Genomic DNA, 22,015 nt, shown 5'->3' with positions numbered 1-22,015 from the left:
GGCTCACGGGCCCAGCCGCTCCGTGGCATGTAGGATCCTCCCGGACCGGGGCACGAATCCGCGTCCCCTGCATCGGCAGGCGGACTCCCAACCACTGCGCCACCAGGGAAGCCCCAGGCTGCTACTTTTATCTTTCAGAGTTTAAGAACAATTTTTCTGCATTTTGTTGTTGTTCGTTGGTTTCACTCAGCTGGAAGTATAGGGAGAAATGCATCTACTCCATCTTGTTTCTAGAAGAGTACCTTAGGCTCACCTTAGCAGCTTTTTAAAAAGACTAATGCTCCTTCTCCACCCTGGGCCAATTTAATGAGAATGGGAGACGGGTGGGGGAGGTGAGTTGCATCAGTACAAAAAATGTTCACAGGTTATTCAAATGGGGACCACCATTGTAAAGCATTGTTTGAGGCACATACTTCCTGCCATTGATGAGTTTTGGAAATAGCTATTTGACACACCGAGGCGTGAAGGGAAGCTCTTTACAAGGAAGGTCGTTCTTTTGAACATTGTCATCTGCAGGTGTGAATTTTGAAATAGCTCTGACCATCTCACTAACAGCCTATGAATGTAGCTGACAGCAGGAATGTGGATTAGAGAGATGAAAGAAACCTGGTACTTGATTACACCGTTCATCTACTGAACTAGCCAACTCTGGAGTCTGTCGTCTCTCTCTGCTTTCTGCTGTATGAAAAAAATACTTATGTCCTTATCGTTTCAGCTCTGAGTTTTGATTCTAACTCGTAGCTGGAAGCTACCAAACTACCATAGCTATTGAGAGGCGAAATTGGTGGAAAAATACACCACTGTTCGCTAATGTGTTTTCCTAGTATTTGTCTCATGTAAATAACACTGCACTGAATGTGTTGGGGTGTATAGCTGTTCCTCCCAAAGTTGGATTTTATTTTTCACTCAGGTTAGGATGACAGAAGTAGCCAATACTGTTACCGCTCTTGCTAATGTTTCCAAAGTGCTTTCCCAACAGATGATACCTGTCCACAATGTTAGCAGCGTTAGGTTTTTTTTTTAATTTAATTAATTTATTTTTTATGCAGCAGATCCAGCATTAGGTATTTTTTATCTTACTAGATTTTACTTTTTGGATTGTTGTGTGTTCATGGTGTGTCATTATGGTTTCCCACTGTGATTTCTTTTCTTGCTGAACATGTTAGCAGTTTCTCCATGTTTTCAGTGATTAGCTACATGTCTTTTTAGGAAAGTTCCAATCATGCCCTTTGTGCCACAGCTTGGTAGCTACGGGACTTAGGGAAGCCACAGCATGATGCCCACATGATAAAATTGGTGTGAGATTGAAAAGAGACCTTTTCCTAAAGTTCTCTGTATTCTTTGATAATTAGAATGTTATCAGTTTGCTGCACATAATTTTCACTGTTTTATGTCCCTTTTTGTGGCATTATCTATCTTATACACACAAATTTTAAATTGTACTTAGTCAAATATGTCACTTTCCAGCCATAATTTAAAGGTAAGAATAAGACAGTAAGACAAATGATATGGATACATACATGAGTTAACGTGCTAACAATATAAAATTACAAAAATGCCACGAGAATAGCCTAAAAGCAGAAGACATTTTCAAAGGTTTCCCTTATATCTTCATCTTTATTATGTACCCCTTGAACCAGTTTGCCCAAAGTCAGACTTTTCTAAGTACGATGTAACATGTGGAGTCTTTATTGCTCAACCAAGTCGTTGGCATGGAACCAGTTGCCAACTTAATAAAAGAGGAGAGTCCAAGAGTTTCAAAATGTGAAAGGATGTAGCCTGTCAGTTTGATTTCCTGTTACTTTTCTTCCAGAAACATGATCAGGGGCAGGTTCTGTTGGAGATGGTCTTCAGGCACCTTGATTTGACTGAGCGTGACTATTTTGGTTTACAGCTGGCTGACGATTGCACAGATAACCCAGTAAGTGTAAGCTGCTGTTTTTCATTGCCATTGCAATTTTTCTCTCTTCATAATAAGTCCTTTCTGATTTATAATGTTCACTGTTTGAGTTCTTTAAAATTTTTAATTTGAATGATTACAGGTAATTCTTTTGCCTTTGAACTTCAGTTTCTTGATATTTTAATCTGTTGGGTTATTAAGGTTTTTCTAATCATAAGTCAGTCTATAGATCGAGTGCCAGTTTCTTTCTCTACTTGTCTCAGGCAACTGAGAAGCAAATCTTGGAGAGAAAATTGGGCATAAAGGTTAAAATGTTAACATTACAATATTGAAGTAAATACTTAATGTATCTTGAGTGTTACATAAATTAGCCTGCATTAAGATGAAATTAGTTTTTCATCTTAAAATTGTGAATTCTTGGTAAATTTATATGGTTATACAGTGAGGGTTTTTCACAAACGAATATGATATCCTTTTGCCTAGTACAGGAGAATGACTGTTTTGAAGGAAATGTTTTGTATAGTTGAGAAAAATTGGGAGGCTGAAGAAATGGTTCTCTGAATCAGTTCTTTAGAAATCAGTTTGTAAGGTCTTATATGGAAAATACGAGTAACGATTGGGAGGAAAGTAGGGCTTCTATCTCTTGCTCTCATTTTTTCTCATGGTTACGTCCTAGGTCTCTGAAAGAATGGTTAGTGGAAAGTAAATGTGAAATGTTAAATATTACTTTTTCTTGACATTACTTACTGATTTTGTATGAAAAACTGTGAAAATGAGGTGGATAAAATAAAGCAAGGTCCAGCTAGTCTCAGTGGAAATAAAGCCTTTTACGCTGAACTGAAATAAAAACAAACTTTCCTCGTACTTCATCAGATGACTTGAGCTGCTCCAAGGCCTAGAGAAATAGTGTTATTTCTTAATAAATGAACGCGAAAATATTGATAGAAGTGAGTAGAAATGTCAGTAATGCTAGCTTTCACAGAAAGATAAATTGTTAGCCAGGCAAATACGTGAAAGGTGTCTGCTACTATGTGCAATATTGAGATTTAAAAAAATAGGTAATTCTTAGATTATCTTGCTGACACTCATAGGTCAGACCGTTTAGATAGAAGCCTGTCCTTGGATGGTTTGGAGAAGTGACAGACAACAAAGAAGAAAGAGACCAGTTACTTATCACCATAGTCACTAAGAAAGTGTTCCAGAAGGACTAATAATTGAGACCACATATGTTACAAGAAGTAAAAATTCTGTCTCATAAATTTGTACACAAGAAGACATTTCTACTCTAAAACAATTACAGCAGGATAAATGTGGGGAAGCAGAGGTATCAGTATTTTGAGCTGCGTTGATCTCTTGGCTGTCTCCTACTTTTTCTTACTTTGTCTTACTTTTCCATCTTGAGCATCCCTTCTGAAACAAGGTATTATATTTCCAGGTCCCAGGGACTAATTGCTGATGATCCAGAATAATTCTTCCCCCCAGATTAGAATCATACAGTTTTAAAGACGCAAAAGAAGCCTTAGAGATTATTTTGTCTCACCACACTTATTTTTCATGAGAAATTATCCCAATCCAAGGAGATAAAGCCCAAGCTACTTTGCTGGTATTAATGAAACTAGACTTGGGTCTCCTAACTCCCCCTGCAGGTCTTTTCCATACACAGCACTACAACTTCAGTATTTAAATATTCAGAAGAATCTGTGAAATGCCAAAAGGTGTCTAAGGAGGGGCCTTTAGAGCACAAATGTAATTATTGTCCCATTTCTGGTTGTCAGTGTGAAATATGTCAAGACTTTGAGGATAATTAATGGACTGAGGAAAAGAGATGCCATTTTAAAAAAGAGAAGGAGTCAGGGTGTAACGTTTATTAAATATCTATTGCGGACTTGTTAGTAAACCAAATTCTCACAATAATCTTATGAAACTATCGTTAAAATTCTCTTAAAGATGAAAAACTGAGGCTTACAAAACTCGTTTAATCACACAGATAATTAAGTAGCTGCAAAAGGATTTGAAGTCATATTTATCTGACTCCAAAGCCTTTATTTTCCCTTCCCAAGAGAGAATGATGCAGATGCACAGGACTTATAAAAATGAGCATATGGAGGAGAGGAGGTACTCATGCCATAAAATTACCAGCAGTGACCAAAAGGGACTTGGTAATATCCCCGAAGAATTAACCCCTGTCAATTCTTACTAGTTAAGAGTTTCTTCATCTTAAAGCTCATATATGTTATATATACATGTGTATATATATAGTGTGTAAATGTATGTGTTGCATATATATTTTATATGTATAGATACTGAATATTCGCCTTTGAGGATCAGAATCAGTATTGTCTTAGGCGTGTAGATGCTGAAATTAGTTTAATTGGATTTATAACTGATAAACTGAAAAAGCACCTGGCATTTGATTGTAGTCTTATATGTAACAAACACAGAATCATAGTTGACTATCCTTTGCTTTAGAATCTTCCTTGGCAATGAATTCCAGTGCAACAAACAAAATTACTTGAAAGAAAAGCTTTGACTTTTTGAAATTTCTTCGGCTTTCATTTAAAACCTATTTATCACAGCTTTCGCTCGTAGCATAATGTCTTGTATAATAGTTGTATTCAGTAAATGTGTATTGAGTGAGTGGGCAAAATAATGAGTAACATGGTTGTAATTCATTACCCATAATTTCTTTAATTTTATAAGCACTTCGAGGTGGCTGTACCTTAGTGGCTTTTATCAGCGTGATATTCATCAGAGCCTCGAGATTGTTACTCGTGTGCATCATGAGTAATATATTTACTTTCTTTTTTTTTTGGCCCCCAGAGTGAATTACAGTGCCCTTCAGTGGGACAGAGAGTAGATTATGATTACTGTTGACTCGTTCTTTCTGCAGTTTCATCCTTCTGAGAGTTTTGTTGTGGTTATGATATTTACTGGTTTACTACTGTTTCCGTATCCCCTAACCTTGTGACTTTCAAACTTGAACTTACATCAGAATTACCTGAAGGCTTCTTACAGTACAGATTTCTGGGCCCTATGCCTAGAGTTTCTGATTCAGAAAGTTAGGGGTGGAGCTCCGGTAATTCACATTTCAGACAAATTCCCCTGTAATGCCAATGCTGTTGGTAGTTCGAGGCACCACATTTTGAAAACCACTGCTCTAACCCAGTAGACTGTTAATTAGGTAAGAAATGATTCATAGAGAATAGCTTGGTCTACTCTTTGAAGATTAATTTCATATAACTCAGTGTTCTTGAATTATTTCATCTGGTTTGAAGAAATATGGAAGTCACATAGAGAATGACTTATTTCAACAAACCATGTTTTAGTACCACATGATTTTGCTAAAATGCTTGCTTTTATTTCTCTCATGCTCTCATATGGTATTTCTCTCATGTTCCTTTCATCTGTTTCTACTGTAATACCTTAATTCAGGCTCTTACTACCTACCTTTTGTATAAACCTCTTCGGTAGCCTGCCAAATGATAGATCTTTGTTTTTGTTCTCTTTAAACCCGGTTCCATTTTGGGAGGGAATGACAGAGGGATCTGGGGTGCAGAGAAGTATTTCAGAGAGAATCAGTAGCATATGCAGGGTTCCAGAGTGAAGAGAGAGGACTGTTGTATTTGCGGAACTGAAAAAGAATTTTTTAATACCTATGGCTGGAATATAGAGCAGGAAGAGAAGATGGGTCACAGATGAGATACGAGTAGTGCAATAGATCATCAAGTGCTTTTGATCTGTGTTAAGATTGTACCAGCCTAAGGATTTATTTACACGAGCAACATGAAAATTGTATTTTAGACATATCACTCTGGGTACAGTATAGCCAGTGGCAAGTAAAGTGGCAAACTAGAGACAGGTGAGAGATGTTGCACTAGTGAGTTACTGGATTGGCTCTGGTGGTGGGTAAGTGCTCAAGAGAGTCAGGAGAGAAAGTCAGCAGGGCTCATGAGGGAAAGAGTGAACTCAGAGAGTCTGGTATCTCAGATTCTGTCTTTGGCAACTTGGTAGATAGAAGAACCATGCAAATGGTATTGTTGGTTTTCTTTTTCAGTTACCAATTTGTTTATTTCTAGCACATAGAAATACAGTTTATTTTTTTTATTGTGTAACCTTTCTAAACTCACTTATTAATTCTAGTCACTTTTTGTAAATTCTGTAGGATTTTCTACATAGAGAGTTTCTGATTCAGAAAGTTTGGGGTGGAGCTCCAGTAACATGGGGTGGAGCTCATGTAACATGTTTACATGACAATCTTTCTACATAGATTGTCATGTAAACATGCTTTTTTCTGTGTAAATCATGTCATATGTGAATAGGGAGTTTTACTTCTTCCCTCCCAGTCTTTATTCTTTTTTACCATTATTTTTTATTCTTTATTACATGAAAGCTGAGGCTACCAGGACAATGACGAATAGAGGTGACTGACGGCAGCACACTGCCTTACCTGTTCCCTGTCGTAGGAGGAAGGTACTCAGCGTCTCACCATTAAGTGTGCTTCTGGCCCCTAGAATTTTTCTTTTAAATCAGTGTAATTGAGGCATAATTTACATAGAATAAAATTCAGCATCCATTCATAATGAAAACTCTTAAACTTGGAAAAGGACCATTCTCACTGTGATAAAGGACATCTGCTGAACACAGGTGCATCAGGGCATTGTAAAACCACAATGAGATGTCACTGAACGTCCATTAGAAGAGTTAAAAAATTAGAGTCTCACAATACCACACTTTGGCAAGGATGTGGAGCAATTATTAAGGATTGCTGGTAGGACTTTAAAAGGATACAACCACTTTGGAAAGTAGAGTTTGGCAGTTTCTTGTAAAACTAAACATAGATTTAATATATACCTCCAAGGAACCCCTCTTTTGGATATTTATCCAAGAGAAATGAAAACATGTTACACGAAACCTTGTACACAAATGATCATAGTAGCTTTATTCATAATAGCTCATTCCTGAATTAACTTTAACATCTGTCAATAGTGAATGGATGAAAAATAATGGTTATATTTTTGCATGATATACTCTATTATTTCATTTATATTAAATTGTAGAGCAAGCAAAACTGGTATTTAGTGACTGAAAGCAGATCAGTGATTGCCTGGGCTTGGGGGACTGGGTGCAGAGGGACACAGGGAACCTCTCAGGGTGATAGAAAGAGCTTGGCTATGGACAGGGTAGTGACGTCCTGTACGACTTGGACTGTGTTATTGAGAACGAGTGGATCTGGACCCACAGTCCATACCCTGCTTCCCTTTGGGCGAACGGTTATCTCTATTCATTTCTTTACGTTTGCAACTGCTTCTCTTTCCTGGGGCTTTGGGGTCTTCCTGTGCACGTAGAAGTTGAACTGTCAGCCAGAGTTGAGGTGGCTTTTATATCCGGATTTTAGAGTTAAGCCCTTCTGCTGCCTCCCTCTCTTTCAGGATTTCCTCCTCAATTTTCTGGGTACCCTGCCACTCCTGCCTGAACTCTGTCCACTGACACCTCAAGTTTTAGTGAGGCTGTCCCCTGCCTGGTGCAGGATTTGAGATTGCTCTCAGGCAAAAAACTGCAACTATAGAAATCTCACCCGTTGCAGTTTTTGTTTTTCAAGAATAGACTTAGGTCCAATTTCTTCTGCCTGCTTTTTGTTGCTTTCCAGTGAGTGCCATGAGCAGACAAGAAGTGTTAAGGATTTCTTAGAAGATTCAGTGCTTGCAAGGATTGGTGGGAAAATCAAATAGAGGAAACCGAAAAAGAATGTAGCAAAGAAATACAGTAGAGGCGGAGAGTTTTCAGGGTCAGGCAGCACAGTTTATCAAAACGATTTGAAACAGCTACGCTGCTTAGCCCTCTTCTCTTTCTCTGGTTCAACGAGGGCAGCAGGTGCAGTTCCCTGTGGAATAAATATGTTTGTGTGTTTGGGATGAAGGTGCAGAGAACTCATTTCTTCTTAGTGATAAAATGAATCTGCCTTGAGAGTCCAAATGAATCATTTGGAAAACTTTTTACAACTAGTAGGACTTAAAGCTGAAGAAACAAATAAATATCAGTATCTTTCAATATACCAATTAGGGAACATAATCCGACAAAATAGCAAATTAAATAAGTTTTCTTTTAAAAACCCAAATCCATTGAATATCTATGAATAAACTTTTGACATTAGGGGTGTCAAAATCTATAGGAAGAAAACTATAAAACTTTACAGGAAGAGATAATAGAAGACACGAGTAAATGGAGAAATAACACGTTCAGGATGAGGGAGACTCACTGCTGTGAAGATTTCACTCGTAAAGTCAGTGCAGTTGCTAGTTAGAATCTGAACTGAAGTTTGGGGTGGCATGAGTGAAGTTGACCCTGTGACCCTCAAGTTCATCTGGCTCCATCTTCATGGTTTAAGCCAAGAACCTACGTCCTATCTAATTGACGTCATTGAGGAAGTATTACATTTCCCAGTGCTTGTTAGTGTACTCCTAGCTGTGTCAGCCTCACACATCTACTTGTGTATGTAAATATGTCTGCATTTCTGGTCAGGAAGGCAGGCTTTGGGGCAATAACTGGTCCCAAATTTCGATTTTAGACAGACATTAAAATAAATGTAATTTATGTTTTTTTTTCTAGAAAGTATGGAGGAAAAAATCACCAGATTGATAGATGGGTGAGACTATGGATAAATGGGTGGATACATAGGGGGAACAGATGTGTTAAGTAGGGGTGAAAACCATCTGATTATTGGCACAGAAACAGATTCCCCCGTCCCACTGAGTCATTCAGCAGGGTTAGTCCTTCACCAGGTATTTTTAGTAGATGTTATATGCCATGTTCTGTGCTGGGTACTGACCCTTCAGCTATAAATCAGATTTTATTCCTTACCTTAAGGAGTTCAAAATCTAAGAAAGGAGATAGGCAATAAAAAAGTAAAACAAATATGTTGCAATTAAGAAAATGTTATGAAGGAATTTAACGTTCCTTACCCGAAGGAAAATAACTAAGTAGCTAGGAGCTTTGTGACATACGATACTTTTGATAGATAAGGCAGTCCATGAAGGCCTTTCTGATGAGGTGGAATTTAAGCTGAGACTTAGATAACGAAAGACGTCAGCCATGGGAAAAGCCAGAGAGGAACATTCTGTGCATAAGGAAGCTTAGAATTGAAGGCCCCAAGATGGCATCTTGGGGAAACAGAAAGGAGGCCATTAAGCTGGAGCTCAGTAAACTGAGGTGGAGGAAGTGAGGAGAGAAGTAACACATGATATCACTTACATGTGGGTCTGCAAAAGGGTACAAAGGGACTTACCTACGAAACAAATACTCACAGATGCAGAAAACAAACTTATGGCTACCGGGGGGAGGGAGAGTAGATTGGGAGACTGGGATCGACATGTACACACTCGTACGTATAACATAGATAACTAATAAGGACCTGCTGCACAGGGAACTCTACTCAGTGCTCTGTGGTGGCCTACATGGGAAAAAAATCTAAGAAAGAGTGGATATATGTATATGTTAAAAAAAAATTGTGTTAGCCACAGATTTGGAACTGTCAAAACTGAACTGGACACCTATTTTGATTGGTATTTTAAGGCTTCCAAAACTTATCAGGAGTCTAAAATTGCCTCTTTGAAATATATATTTTTAAAATTAACTGAGGCAAATAAAACATTAAAGAAAGACCAATAGGATAAAAAAAGGAAGTAGGGAGAGACCATGTAAGCCACAGTAAGGCCTTTGGACCTTAACATTGAGAAATTATCAAGAGATGTTAAGCAAAGGAGTGAGCCTTTTAAAAGACTACTGTAGCAAAAAAAAAAAAAAAAAAAAAAACTACTGTAGCTTCGGGGGGAGGGAGGATGATGGTAAGAGGCAGAGCCGTAGGTAAGAGGCTGTGGCCAGGGCTGTCCCAGAGACATGGATGGTGGCAGAGTAGATGGTGAAGAATTATTCAATTCTAGGGACGGTTTGAAGGTAGAATTAGTTGGATTGGATATGTTGGATGTTATGGATAATGGAAAGGAAGGATTCATGGATGACTTTCAGCCACTTGTTACTGAAATCTGTTTGTGTGCTCTGCATGGAATCAAGTATGGGTGGTAGGAGGACAGTTTATAAGTAACGATATGTAAGCTTATATTTGTGTAGTGCTTTGAAAATACTGCCACGTCTATCACCTCATTTTGGATTCTTTAATTTTTTTAACTGAACGTTGGCAGTTGAAATGTTTTCTGAATTTAGTTCTAGTTCGCCTGAAATAGAGCTTAACTGGCATTCAGAAGTGTCGAGACTACTTGAAATTTTCATATACAAAAAGCAGTCCTTCCCCAAACTAAACATTGTCTCTTAAAAAATTAGTATGGGGTGTTATGGGGGGGTATTTTGTTTTTTGTTTTCTTTTTTAAGGGAGTTAAAATTTTTCATAAGAGTAGATTTTCATGATGTGTAGTTAAATTTTGTCTGAATGAGAGCATAAAGCCAAGCATATTTTTATGAAAGATAAAGAGAATTTTAAAAACTCGATAGACTATTATATAATATAGTTAAATTAACAGAATCACTTCATATTGCAGTGATTATTAAGCATTTTTTACTTTTGGAATAGAGGTTATTGCACACTATATAACTTAATGAGAAATTGAAATCAAAATCTTAAAGCACAAGTACATTCAATACTTTCTAGCAGAATTTTGTTATATTTGATATGAGTCTGTAATTTAGTGATTCTTTTCCCCCTACCTAGGCCTTTTCAAAAAATGCAATTTTTAGCATTAATCTTCAAATGGAACAGACTTGCAAGAATTGATATATTAGTTCCTCCAGGAAAAAAAGAAATCAGTCTTATTTATTTATTTTTCAGAGGTGGCTGGATCCAAACAAACCAATAAGGAAGCAGCTAAAGAGTGAGCAAACATATTTATTTGATGTTATACAAGTATACTTTATAAAGATGAAGGACTAATATAATCTAATTAATTAGAACTGCTTTTATTAATTCTAGGAGGATCTCCTTACAGTTTGAACTTTAGAGTCAAATTTTTTGTAAGTGACCCCAACAAGTTACAAGAAGAATATACAAGGTGGGTTTTTATGGAGCATGTTTTTACTTGAAAATATTGTCAAAACCATTATGAAATTTTGAAATTAATTAGGTAAAAATAGATTACCATGACATCATTCTGAGCTTCCCTGCCAGCACACAGAGTGGGTTCTAGACGTTTCAAGCTAAGTCTCCTCCTCTGTTGGATGGCTGGGAGGGCTTCAGGAGATTGAAACCCCAGGGCCACCCCGTCCAGCCACAAGCAGCTTCCCGAGCCATATCAATATTAACTTCTCTACTTGTGAAGAATGGTTCAGAAGCACTGCTGTAACTAACTGAAGTAATTAGATGATGCTGCAGTTGTATTCAAGGCATTCTGCATAGTGAGAATTGTCTGCTGTTTTTTTTCTTGTAAAAATATATTCTATATATACGTTATTTCCATGGAGGGGGACATAGGCTTTATAAACTGTACGCCGTTAAGTGTAGGAGTGCTGCACTTTACAGAGCACAGCAGGCATCTTTGTAAAGGGAGTTGGCAGAGCGCTCTAGCACGTTCAGGCCTGTAAATGCCCCCTCTACTGGCCGTTGTAGGTCTAGTATTAATTTACAGCTGATTTTGTTGTCCCTTCTACTTGACAAAGTACTCACAAGAATGACCCAGATGAGCGTTTTGGTAGTGTGTAAATGTTAGGTGAACTGTTTAAGGTGGAAATAGTGGGGAGTGATCACAGTGTGGTAACTGGCATTGTTTAAAAAAACCTGAGTGATAACCTTGTGTATTGCTTGAAAGACAGAATTAGTAATTAGTTTTTTTAAAAAAAGACAGAATTAAAAATTAGCATATTATACCTTCCTTAAGATATAAGAATATAGGTAACACTATATTCAGAATTACTCTGAAAGATGGGCGCCAAATTAAAAACCCACACCTAAAGCCACCTGTAGGTAGGCTCCTAGATGGTAATGTATTGGTTACCCTTTAGAATACTGTGGTGAAGTGGAGAAACAAAGAACTTTTGAGAGTCCTTTTCTGTGTGTTTGTTGGGGGTCAGGCTGTCACCTTTCTTCTAACAGGAGAACTCAGGAATATAGATCTGGGATTAGGCAGTCCTAACATTTGACCCTAATAACGTCCAACCTAATTTATCTTGAAAAGCCAAGTTGTATCATATAAATATTTAGTTTAGTATTGTAGCTCTTAGTCAGGTTTTGTTGTTGTTGTTAAATAATTAAAATAACAAGATCTTTTATCTTAAATAATTCTCAGTGGAGTCAAACTTTCCCTAATTTTGGAGGAACTTCAAGGAAACTACTCTCAATTACTGAAAATTGTGAATTATAAAGGATTTTAAAATGCATTTTTTTTTTTTTTTCCCCCCCGGTACGCGGGCCTCTCACTGTTGTGGCCTCCCCCGTTGCGGAGCACAGGCTCCGGACACGCAGGCTCAGCGGCCATGCCTCACGGGCCCAGCCGCTCCACGGCATGTGGGATCCTCCCGGACCGGGGCACGAACCCGTGTCCCCTGCATCGGCAGGTGGACTCTCAACCACTGCGCCACCAGGAAAGCCCAAAATGCATTTTTTACTAGTACTTGTAACTGGAAATCAAGTAACAAAGTATTCCATAATATATATTTATGTAATTAGATTTTTAAATTATAAGAAATATTTGTAAATAAAAGACCAATAATTTTTAATTGGATTTCTAATGTATTTAATGCTTATGAAAAGTTTGTTCACATAAGCAATTAAAATATTATCAATTGCGGCCATATTCATAATTTATTTCACTCAGAAAACTGTCTTTAAATTTCTTAATGAGCTTGAATCTGTTGGTTCTTTTATGGCCTGTGTTGAAAACATAACCAAGGAATAAATGTGTCTCACTGATAATTAAAGTCAAACTACGTTCATGAAGTAGAATAAAGTAAAATCACGTTTGGTAGAAATTGAGCAATTGTGCTGTCCATCAGTCTAGAATATTATCTTTGTTCTGCCTAGAAATAATGCATTCTTTCAAAAATCCTTTATAATGGAATGTCCTGGAACCTTGTAACTGGCGTTGCTTGGTAAAATGGAGTGAAGGGCCGATCTTATTTTTATCACCATTGTGCACATCAAGGATTCTCTACCCTGATTACAAGTTAGAATCACTTACAGGGGAGCTTTAAAACGTGCTGATGCTTTGGCAACACCCCTGGAAACTGATTTAATAGGTCTCAGATGGGACCTGGGCATAGGCTTCCAGGTGATTCCACGGTTAAAAAAATACTCCTTTAAAACTTTAGTGCTTGGGTAGCCTTCTTGTTGTGGTCATGATTAATAGTAGGATACCCTTAGCCACAGTTAGCGGCTAAATTTTAAGGACTAGTTTAAACCCCACAAAACAAGAAATTACTGCTACACCTCCTTGCCTTGAGATTCTATTTTGGATTAGTGGTAAAAAAAGAAAGTAGTCACAGACCTTTCGTCAGGTTAAATGTCATTTGTATTAACAGGTGCTGGCGTAATTAGAATTGGCATTTTCTTAGGAGTCATCAGAATACAAATGACATTTCTTTCATATCTTTTTAGTGCTTAGGTGTACTCAGTACGTAATAGGTGTTTAGTGCATGGTATGTTATTGTATTTTTTTTTACAGCTTAAACATATTTCTGCATTTAGCTCAATCATTATTAATCTACCTTAAAGGTCTTAATTGTCTTTAAAAATTGGGCTTTTATCACCATATATAGGGCCCCTGGGATACATATACCAGGCAAGTGATGTTACTTCCTTTTTACAAATAGAGAAACTAAGGCTCCACCCAATTTTAAGTAATTTGCCAAAGATCACAGGCTGGTTTAGCTTAGGACTTTTAATTCCAGTTTCTGCTCTATCAGTCCTTACTGCTTAGTGTGTAAATCAAATTCAGGAAACATAGGTGTTATTTGTGTAGGATTTACAATATTATGTCAAGGATATATACCTTTCAATCCTAACTGTAAAACTTTCCCACCAGGGACTTCCCTGGTGGTCCAGTGGGTAAGACTCCAAGCTCCCAATGCAGGGGACCTGGGTTCGATCCCTGGGCAGGGACTAGATCCCACATGCCACAACTAAGAGTCCACATGCCCCAACTAAAGATTCTGCATGCCGCATTGAAGATCCCAGGTTTCACAACAGAGACTCGGCGCAGCCTAAATAAATAAATATTTTTTAAAAAAAAGGACTTTCCCACCAGAAACCTTTAACTTTTAATTATGAAGCCAAGTAGGCCAGATAGAAATATGTTGTCTTGGATTGAGTACATAGATAATAGTGTAATACTATGTATTAAGCCTAACAGCGTTTATATACTTCATTCATTAATATATGAAGCCAGGGTATTTGTATCAGCTTTTTTTATCTGATTCTCTGAAAACCTTAATTACATTCTTTGGTAATTTGAATATTGTCATGGAACTCTTTAATGACTTTAATCAGCTAAACAACTAAAATTTTAAATAATTTTTGGCTCTTGGAGTATGTGAACTTTTTTTAGTTGGGTGAAATGAAGGTCTTAAGATTCTCTGTTTAAACATTAAAAGACACAAAATTTTATCTTCTGCCAACATGATACAGCACAGGGGACTTTACCCAGGCATTGATAAATCTATGAAGGGATGACTACCCACTAGCAAGGACAGAAGGGGAGTGCCATCTTGTAAGCAACTTCAGCAGTCTTGTTACAGGATACTTACCTTTTTGTTGGTTTTAAGGGAAATTGGGTACTTGGCAATTTTAATAGTAGAGCAATAGTAGGGAAAGGAACTTACCTTTTTTTTCTTTTTTGATCAAAGAGAGCTTTCTTAACCCAAATGAAGATGGAAAGTGCTTTCTACCATTAGCAGCTTCCTGCTGCCTGATGATACGGTGATCAACACATAGGCCTGTCCTTGCAGCTGGCTTCCTGGCTCAGCTGAAAGAGCGATTTTCTTTAGTTGGTCCCTAGTGTTGCTACTGTCAGCTCTTCTATGTCTCTGACTTAAGTTTTCTGTGCTTCCCAGTTCTACTTTCTGCATACACCAATCTTTAGAGTATTTGTTTTTTTGTTTTTTTGGGGGGGAGGGCTCTGCATTGGGTCTTCATTGCTGCGTGCGGGCTTTCTCTAGTTGCGGTGAGCAAGGGCTACTCTTCGTTGTGGTGTGCGGGCTTCTCGTTATGGTGGCTTCTCTTGTTGCGGAGCATGGGCTCTAGGCACGTGGGCTTCAGTAGTTGTGGCACGCAGGCTCAGTAGTTGTGGCACACAGGAGTTGCTCCGCGGCATGTGGTATCTTCCTGGACCAGGGTTCGAACCCGTGTCCCCTGCATTGGCAGGCGGATTCTAAAGCACTGCACCACCAGGGAAATCCCACTTTAGAGTATTTCTCCCTAATCTCCCTCAGCCATGTAATTCTTAAATTCGTGAAACTTTTATAATAGAAGCTAGGGAAACAAAATATAAGTATCAAATTTCATTTATCAAAGAATTCTAAATGTTTGGATTCATGTATTTATGAAAGTTTATTTTAAAATATCTTTACGTGGGCTAGTATGCATATTATAAAAGCAAATACTTAAATATTTCAGTTTTATTTGTTAATGTAAATATACAGTTTTTAAAACTCTAAATGTTATAATTCCAGTAAACGCTATCTTTTTTTTTTTCAAGGTACCAGTATTTCTTGCAAATCAAACAAGACATACTTACTGGAAGGTGAGCTGTTTTAAGTTTTTAGTAATGGGCTTTAAAAATACTTCCAATTCTGTATTAAGTAGTTCATGATCATTGCAGACAGATTATCTACTGAAAGATGGCTACATGTAGCATGAATTCCTTTCATCAGATAAGTTCATTACTTAATAGTTAAAATGTAAGTCACACAGAAACTTCAAGTGTGAATAGTGTAATATAAATTATATTGCTTTTAAAATTATTGTGTTTAACCTTGAGTTATTTTCTGTTTCATTAGATTGCCCTGTCCTTATAACACTGCTGCTCTTTTGGCTTCACTTGCTGTTCAGTGTAAGTATCAGTCCACCTTTGGGCCAAATAGCATGTGATTGCATGGTCTCTGTTGGTAGTACGGCCTTTAATGTATGAGTTATTTAAACATATGTTACTATGCAGAAAAAAGTGACTACACAGAAAGTGTAATGAAACATCCAATTAGTTAGCACTTACTTTGATTCCTGAAAATAATTTTTCTGAAGTTGTTTAAGACCTAGGAGAACGTTAAATGCATTGTTATAATTTGCTTAAATGGTAACAGTAGAAACAAATATTTTACTTCCAGAAATATAAAGGAATTCTTGACATTGCTGATTTGGCTATAAAACTTGAAAAATGTGTTTATTGAAGTGTGAATATTTTCTTTCCATTTATTAGCTGAACTTGGAGACTACAATCAATCAGAAAACTTGCCAGGCTACCTCTCAGATTATTCTTTCATTCCTAATCAACCTCAAGATTTTGAAAAAGAAATTGCAAAACTACATCAGCAACATACGTAAGGATTTACTTACTTTTCTGCTTACTTGATAAACTTCTTAATGGCATCTTTTCTAGAGAAATGTTTTAAATTATTTCTAATGTGATTACTTAATATAGAATAGTTACTATTATATAAAATAGTATGATTACTGTAAAGAAATGTAGGTAATCTATACTAAAAAAAATCATAGACTATATGAGGCTTGTTTTCATGTCTGTTAAGAAACACAAAGCTGTATGTAAACAGACATGTATTGGCTATTATACAAAGTCGCCAGTTCTTTAAGAAGGAATTTTAGAATATTAATAATATGTTCACAATATACAGTTCAATCTACTTAGCAATTCTTTCTTAGTTTTTAGCTGTGTGAAAGGAATCTATTCTGTTTGGTAATGAGCCAAGAGAAGAAAAGGAACTTTATGTAGTACTAAATTAATAAAAAAAAAATTCTTTTAAAATAGTAGCATTTTTTCATTTATAACAGTATTCAACTTTGATATTTTATGAGTCTGATTTTCTGTGACATGAGTTTTCAAGAAGAGGTTTATCGCTTGGAATAGAAAATCATATTGTTTCTTGGTTCAGAGTTCAGTTTTGCTTTACCATACAATTCAAAATACTCATGGAGGAACTAAGGCAGTGTTACATATTGGCTGAGAATCTGAGCTAGACTCTAAGAATCTGAGCCAGACTCATTTGGCCTCGTTTGAGATTCTGATGAGGCTACTTTACTTACAATCTTGTAACCTCAGCCGAATCACTCTATGTCTGTTTCTGTTTCCTTACATGTAAATTGGGGATGATAAAACTATCTACCTCTGGTGTTATTATAAGGATTAAGTGAGTTTATATATACAAAGTACTCAGAACAGTGCTTGGCACATAGTAAGCACTGAAGAAATATTAGCTCTTATTAATAAGGAGACTCACTTTCATTCGGTAATGGCCCATGTGTCTACAACATGTTGGCAAACTATGGCCTGTTGCCTCCTTTTGCGTGGTCTACGAGCTAATAAAAATGGTTTGAAATAGTTGAAGAAAATCAAAAGAAGACGAACATTTTGTGGCACATGAAATTTTGAGAAATTCTACTTTCAGTGTCCTTACGTGAACGGTCATTGGAACACAGATTCCCTCATTGGCCTACACATTGTCTGTGGCTGTGTTCACGTAACAGCAGAGCTGAATTGTTGCAGCAGAGGCCATATGGCCTGAAAGCCTGAAGTGCTTACCAGCCAGCTATTTCCAGTAAAGGTTTGTGGACCCTAATCTAAAAGATTAATGAGTGAGAATTTTATCAGACCGGCTTCATGTGGTATGGGGGCTGTTGTGGTCTAAAAGCAAATGCCATTTATTATGAAAGTTCTACACATTGCATATCTGAACCAAGGGTTTGAAGATAAACCAGATTTTTAAAAAAAATTTACCAATAATGACAAGTCTGTTTCTGTCAGGAAAAAGTTTGTACATTTCACAAGGTATTTATTATATATTTCTATTTGCTTTAAAGGAATGGTTCTGCAAATTTTTAAAGGAAGAAAAAATAGAATCATCCAGTTTATAATGCAGGAGGGTGGGGAAGAAAGTAGAGTATTTATTTAACTTAATTGAATTTTATAGAAAACTGAAGTATATCTCTTTTATGAGGAATCCCATTCTTATGATCATACATTGGCAGGCTGCTTGCTCCCTGATATCATTCATGAATGAAGGGTGATATCTTTGCATTTTTAATTTGTTGCTTTTGCTCTGCTATAGCCTGGTAATATCAGATAACCAAGGTTGTTAGAACTATATATAATATAGCCTTTTTAAAGGCTTTGCATTTACAGTAGTAGTCCTCAAACTTGTGTTCATAAGAATCACCTGGAATATTTCTTAAATATAAACAATTTGGACCCATTTGTTCTATATCAGTTTCTAAAGAACAGTACATCTGAAACTACCTGTGATGAAAGACCGGTTTTCCCCTCAGTCTCTCATGGAATGATGCTTCTGAAAAATATAATAAAAATGAATTACTAGAAAAATAAGATAGAGAACTAAACACAGGCATAAAAAATTAACAAGTACTTTTTTGTTGTTACATGCAACAGACATAAAATTACTCTGCCAAAGTGCTACAAAAGGCTGTGACACTCTCAATTTCTGTTCTTGTTATGAGTCAACACCTGTCTGTGCACCACACCCTGAGAAGCCCTGCTCCGGAGTTCGCCCCAGAGACTGCATGTGTCAGAAGCACCCTGTGTGATTACAATGCACATATGGAGTGTAGACCAAATTTTGAAAAATATTTGTTTTAAGTCTGAGAGTGGCTTTGCAAGTCTGAGAGTGGCTTTTTTTTAAGTTAAGTCTGAGAGTAGCTTAGAACTTTAAAAAGCTGGTGCATTCTTGTGTTTCTGGAAAATAAGAAAATATTCTACAAAATAATAATTTGTGTTACTGAAAATGTACCTTCCAGAAAAGTTAGATGTTACTGCACAGAACTAAGAGGAGCGCCCTTGCACATGGCGTTTTGTAAAACAGTCAATCAGAATGCTGGAAAGTTTCAGACAAATCGCCTTTTTGTAATTTGGTCATATCTGTGATTGTTATAATTTTTAACCTAATGATGTTTTTACAGAGGCTTATCTCCTGCAGAAGCAGAATTTAATTACCTGAACACAGCACGTACCTTAGAACTCTATGGAGTTGAATTCCACTATGCAAGGGTAAGTGAAGAAAGTGCATTTTGATATTGTTGAGTTAGACACCATTATTCAGCAAAAAAAAATCTTTAATGCCCTGATAGGATTAGGCAACAAATGGAACAGTGAGCGCTGCCAGCATAGTCGCACTGAAAATTTCCTCTGAATATAAGTATTTTCACAGTTACAATCACTTAAGATTCAATACCTGACAAGAAGAGTGGTTGAAGTGGATTTTTCATGTTATTTTTCTACAAGGTAGTGTTTTATGTTATAAGGATAATTTTTGCTGACCATAAGAGACAGTACCTTTAGAATTTTTATTTTGCAAAATAAAAACTGTTACAGTGGGCTTCCCTGGTGGTGCAGTGGTTAAGAATCTGCCTGCCAATTCAGGGGACACGGGTTTGAGCCCTGGTCCAGGAAGATCCCACATGCCCTGGAGTAACTAAGCCCGTGCGCCACAACTAACTACTGAGCCTGCGCTGTAGAGCCCGCGAGCTACAACTACTGAAGCCTGTGCGCCGAGGGCCCGTGCTCCTAACAAGAGAAGCCACCGCAATGAGAAGCCTGCACACCGCAACGAAGAGTAGCCCCTGCTTGCCGCAACTAGAGAAAGCCTGCGCACAGCAAAGACCCAGTGCAGCCAAAAATAAATAAATAAATAAATAAATTTAAAAAACAAATAAAAAAAACTGTTACAGGAAAAGTAATTTGAATTTTTAACTTTTATGAAATCATTATCATAAAAGATGCTTTCACCTCACCGACGCCTGTATTACTACACTCCTTTCATCATTTAGTAACATCATTATAAATTTTTATTTATAAAGCACAAAATCAGTTGTATTTACATATTTTGGTTGCCCCTCTACCATTCCTTTGTTAGGATGGAATTCTATAATCACTGGCTTTTCCTGTACAACACCCTCACTTTTTTTTTCTTTTTTTTTTTGGAGGAGATAAAGCTTTTATTTAGTTTATTTTTTTGATTTAATTTATTTATTTTTTTATACAGTGGGTTCTTATTAGTTGTCTGTTTTATACATATTAGTGTATATATGTCAATCCCAGTCTCCTAGTTCATCCCATCACCATCCTCCCTGACTTCTTTTTCATTGTGTCAATTTGCTGCTTCCAAAAGACTGTTATCCTCCTGCCATAAGCGTATTTGTGAGTGACTATCCTTCATTTGTGCGTCTCTTCACCTAGATTCCTTCTCATGATTGTTTCATCAAGAGATTATATTCCTTTAGAAGTACCTGAAGTACAGCTATTCTCTATACCTAATGAAAAGTGGAATTATAGGTAATCATCAGTTTAATTGGTGATAGGTTTTATATTTTCTTGGGACAAACTACTAAGCCTAATATGGATCCCAGCCTGAAAGGGAGTTAAGTTTTCCTTAGATAGTTATTTTTAATTTATTTTAACATATAGACATATGCAGACCCATTCCTTTTAAAAAACCAAATGACTTGCTTTCCTCACATGACTGGATCTGGTAATTCTGAGCATTTGTGACTTGGAAGTCTGTCTGGTTCCATTTAAAATGTTTAAGTCTCCCTTGAACTTCTTGTGTTCTTTAGAATGGGCCCTTCACCCTCCCTCCCTCTTTGCGGGCTATTACTTTTGAACGTGATTCTCCAAAGGTAAAGTAGTGGTCACTAGATTTTGTTTTTATTATACTACAGTCTAAAACAAATGGAACTTTAAATATGTACACTAGACTATGGTTAACAGTAAAAAAGACCATTAAAATCAGTCATTTTAGTGCTAAACAGTTTTCTGAAGGTGGTTTAGACTGCTGTTATCATTGACTGCTGTCAATATAATACAAAGAATCTTAGACTTTTTTTTAACTTAAGTGACATGGCTGGATCTCATACATAATTAACCATATCATTATTTATTGATTTGTTTAAGTTATGTTTTTTTATTGTTTAAATTAGTAGATTGTAAAACTCTTTCTCAGAAAGCCATAAATGTAGAGTGCCAAATTAAAGGAATTTAAATACTTTGTACAGACCAAAAAAAAAAAAAAGAAAAAAAACCCCACAAAATAACCCAGCTAGGAAAAGGTGTTTCTGCTGTATGTGGATGTGGAGAACTTCAGAAAATGTGCAAATGTTCAGTGAACATGAAGGGAAGTTTTGTAGCCTCAGGAACAAAAAGGACAAAAGGTAGAGGGGAGAGGACATGTAAAGAAAATACTTAAGTTTTAATTGAATATCACAAGCAAAAGTATGTTTGAAATAATATTTTATTTTGAAAAGCAAGGTAAGATCTTTTCTCTCTGCCTCCAGAATGTAGGCTGAAAAAATTAGAGTAGAACTAAGTTATTTATAGCAATCTGCAAGATGCAAATAAGTCTTAGAACCGTCATAGCAGTGCATCTGTTATGTGCCTTGCACAGTGTTGGCACTAAGGATGACTTAGTGAACAAAACATCAATTATCCCTGCCCTCATGGAGCTCACAAGATAGTGAGGGGAAAGAATTAGAGCATGTATGAACAGTTAAGTATTTGAGAATATGAAGGGGCAAGTACAGAATGCCACGGGACCCTGGGGCAGGAACTTCTAATCCAGCCTGGCAGCAGAGGGTAGGGAAGCCTTCTTAGTAGTAATTTACTGAAGCCAGAAAAGTTAATAAGAACTAGCCAAGGGAGTAGTTTTCACCATAGAGCCATCAGGATGAAGGAAGACCGGGAGGACTTTTGGACATATTTGTTCGAATAATCAAATAATTTAAAAATATAATCCCTTGAAACAGAGAAAAGAATCTCTTCTGTACAATAGAGCTATATATGTGATTTCATCTGTGTCACCCTAAAATATTCAGATCACACAGTGATTTTCCATATTCTGCTATGTGCTTTTTACTCGTCAGGACCTGTCTAGACATAGCTTTTT

General features: G+C 36.8%; 1 protein-coding gene across 3 annotated transcripts in view; it reads left to right on the top strand.

Moving 5' to 3' along the window:
• Positions 1 to 22,015, top strand: part of PTPN4 (protein tyrosine phosphatase non-receptor type 4) — a 174,883-nt gene that overhangs the window by 72,745 nt on the left and 80,123 nt on the right. Inside the window, exons 3-9 of one of the 3 annotated variants that reach the window (XM_060017056.2) lie at positions 1,814 to 1,921; positions 10,737 to 10,779; positions 10,878 to 10,956; positions 15,592 to 15,636; positions 15,893 to 15,945; positions 16,309 to 16,429; positions 19,038 to 19,125. In XM_060017056.2, the coding sequence (XP_059873039.1) occupies positions 1,814 to 1,921; positions 10,737 to 10,779; positions 10,878 to 10,956; positions 15,592 to 15,636; positions 15,893 to 15,945; positions 16,309 to 16,429; positions 19,038 to 19,125 (537 nt within the window). Of the gene's footprint in view, positions 1 to 1,813; positions 1,922 to 10,736; positions 10,780 to 10,856; positions 10,957 to 15,591; positions 15,637 to 15,892; positions 15,946 to 16,308; positions 16,430 to 19,037; positions 19,126 to 22,015 lie in introns of those variants that run through there. The other 2 variants (XM_060017055.2, XM_060017057.1) reach the window with 2 other exon arrangements.

This window comes from Delphinus delphis, chromosome 7 (assembly GCF_949987515.2).
Source record: "Delphinus delphis chromosome 7, mDelDel1.2, whole genome shotgun sequence".
NCBI lineage: Eukaryota > Metazoa > Chordata > Mammalia > Artiodactyla > Delphinidae > Delphinus > Delphinus delphis.
Note: the sequence above shows the minus strand (reverse complement) of the source record. Positions and strands in the feature narration are given on the sequence as shown.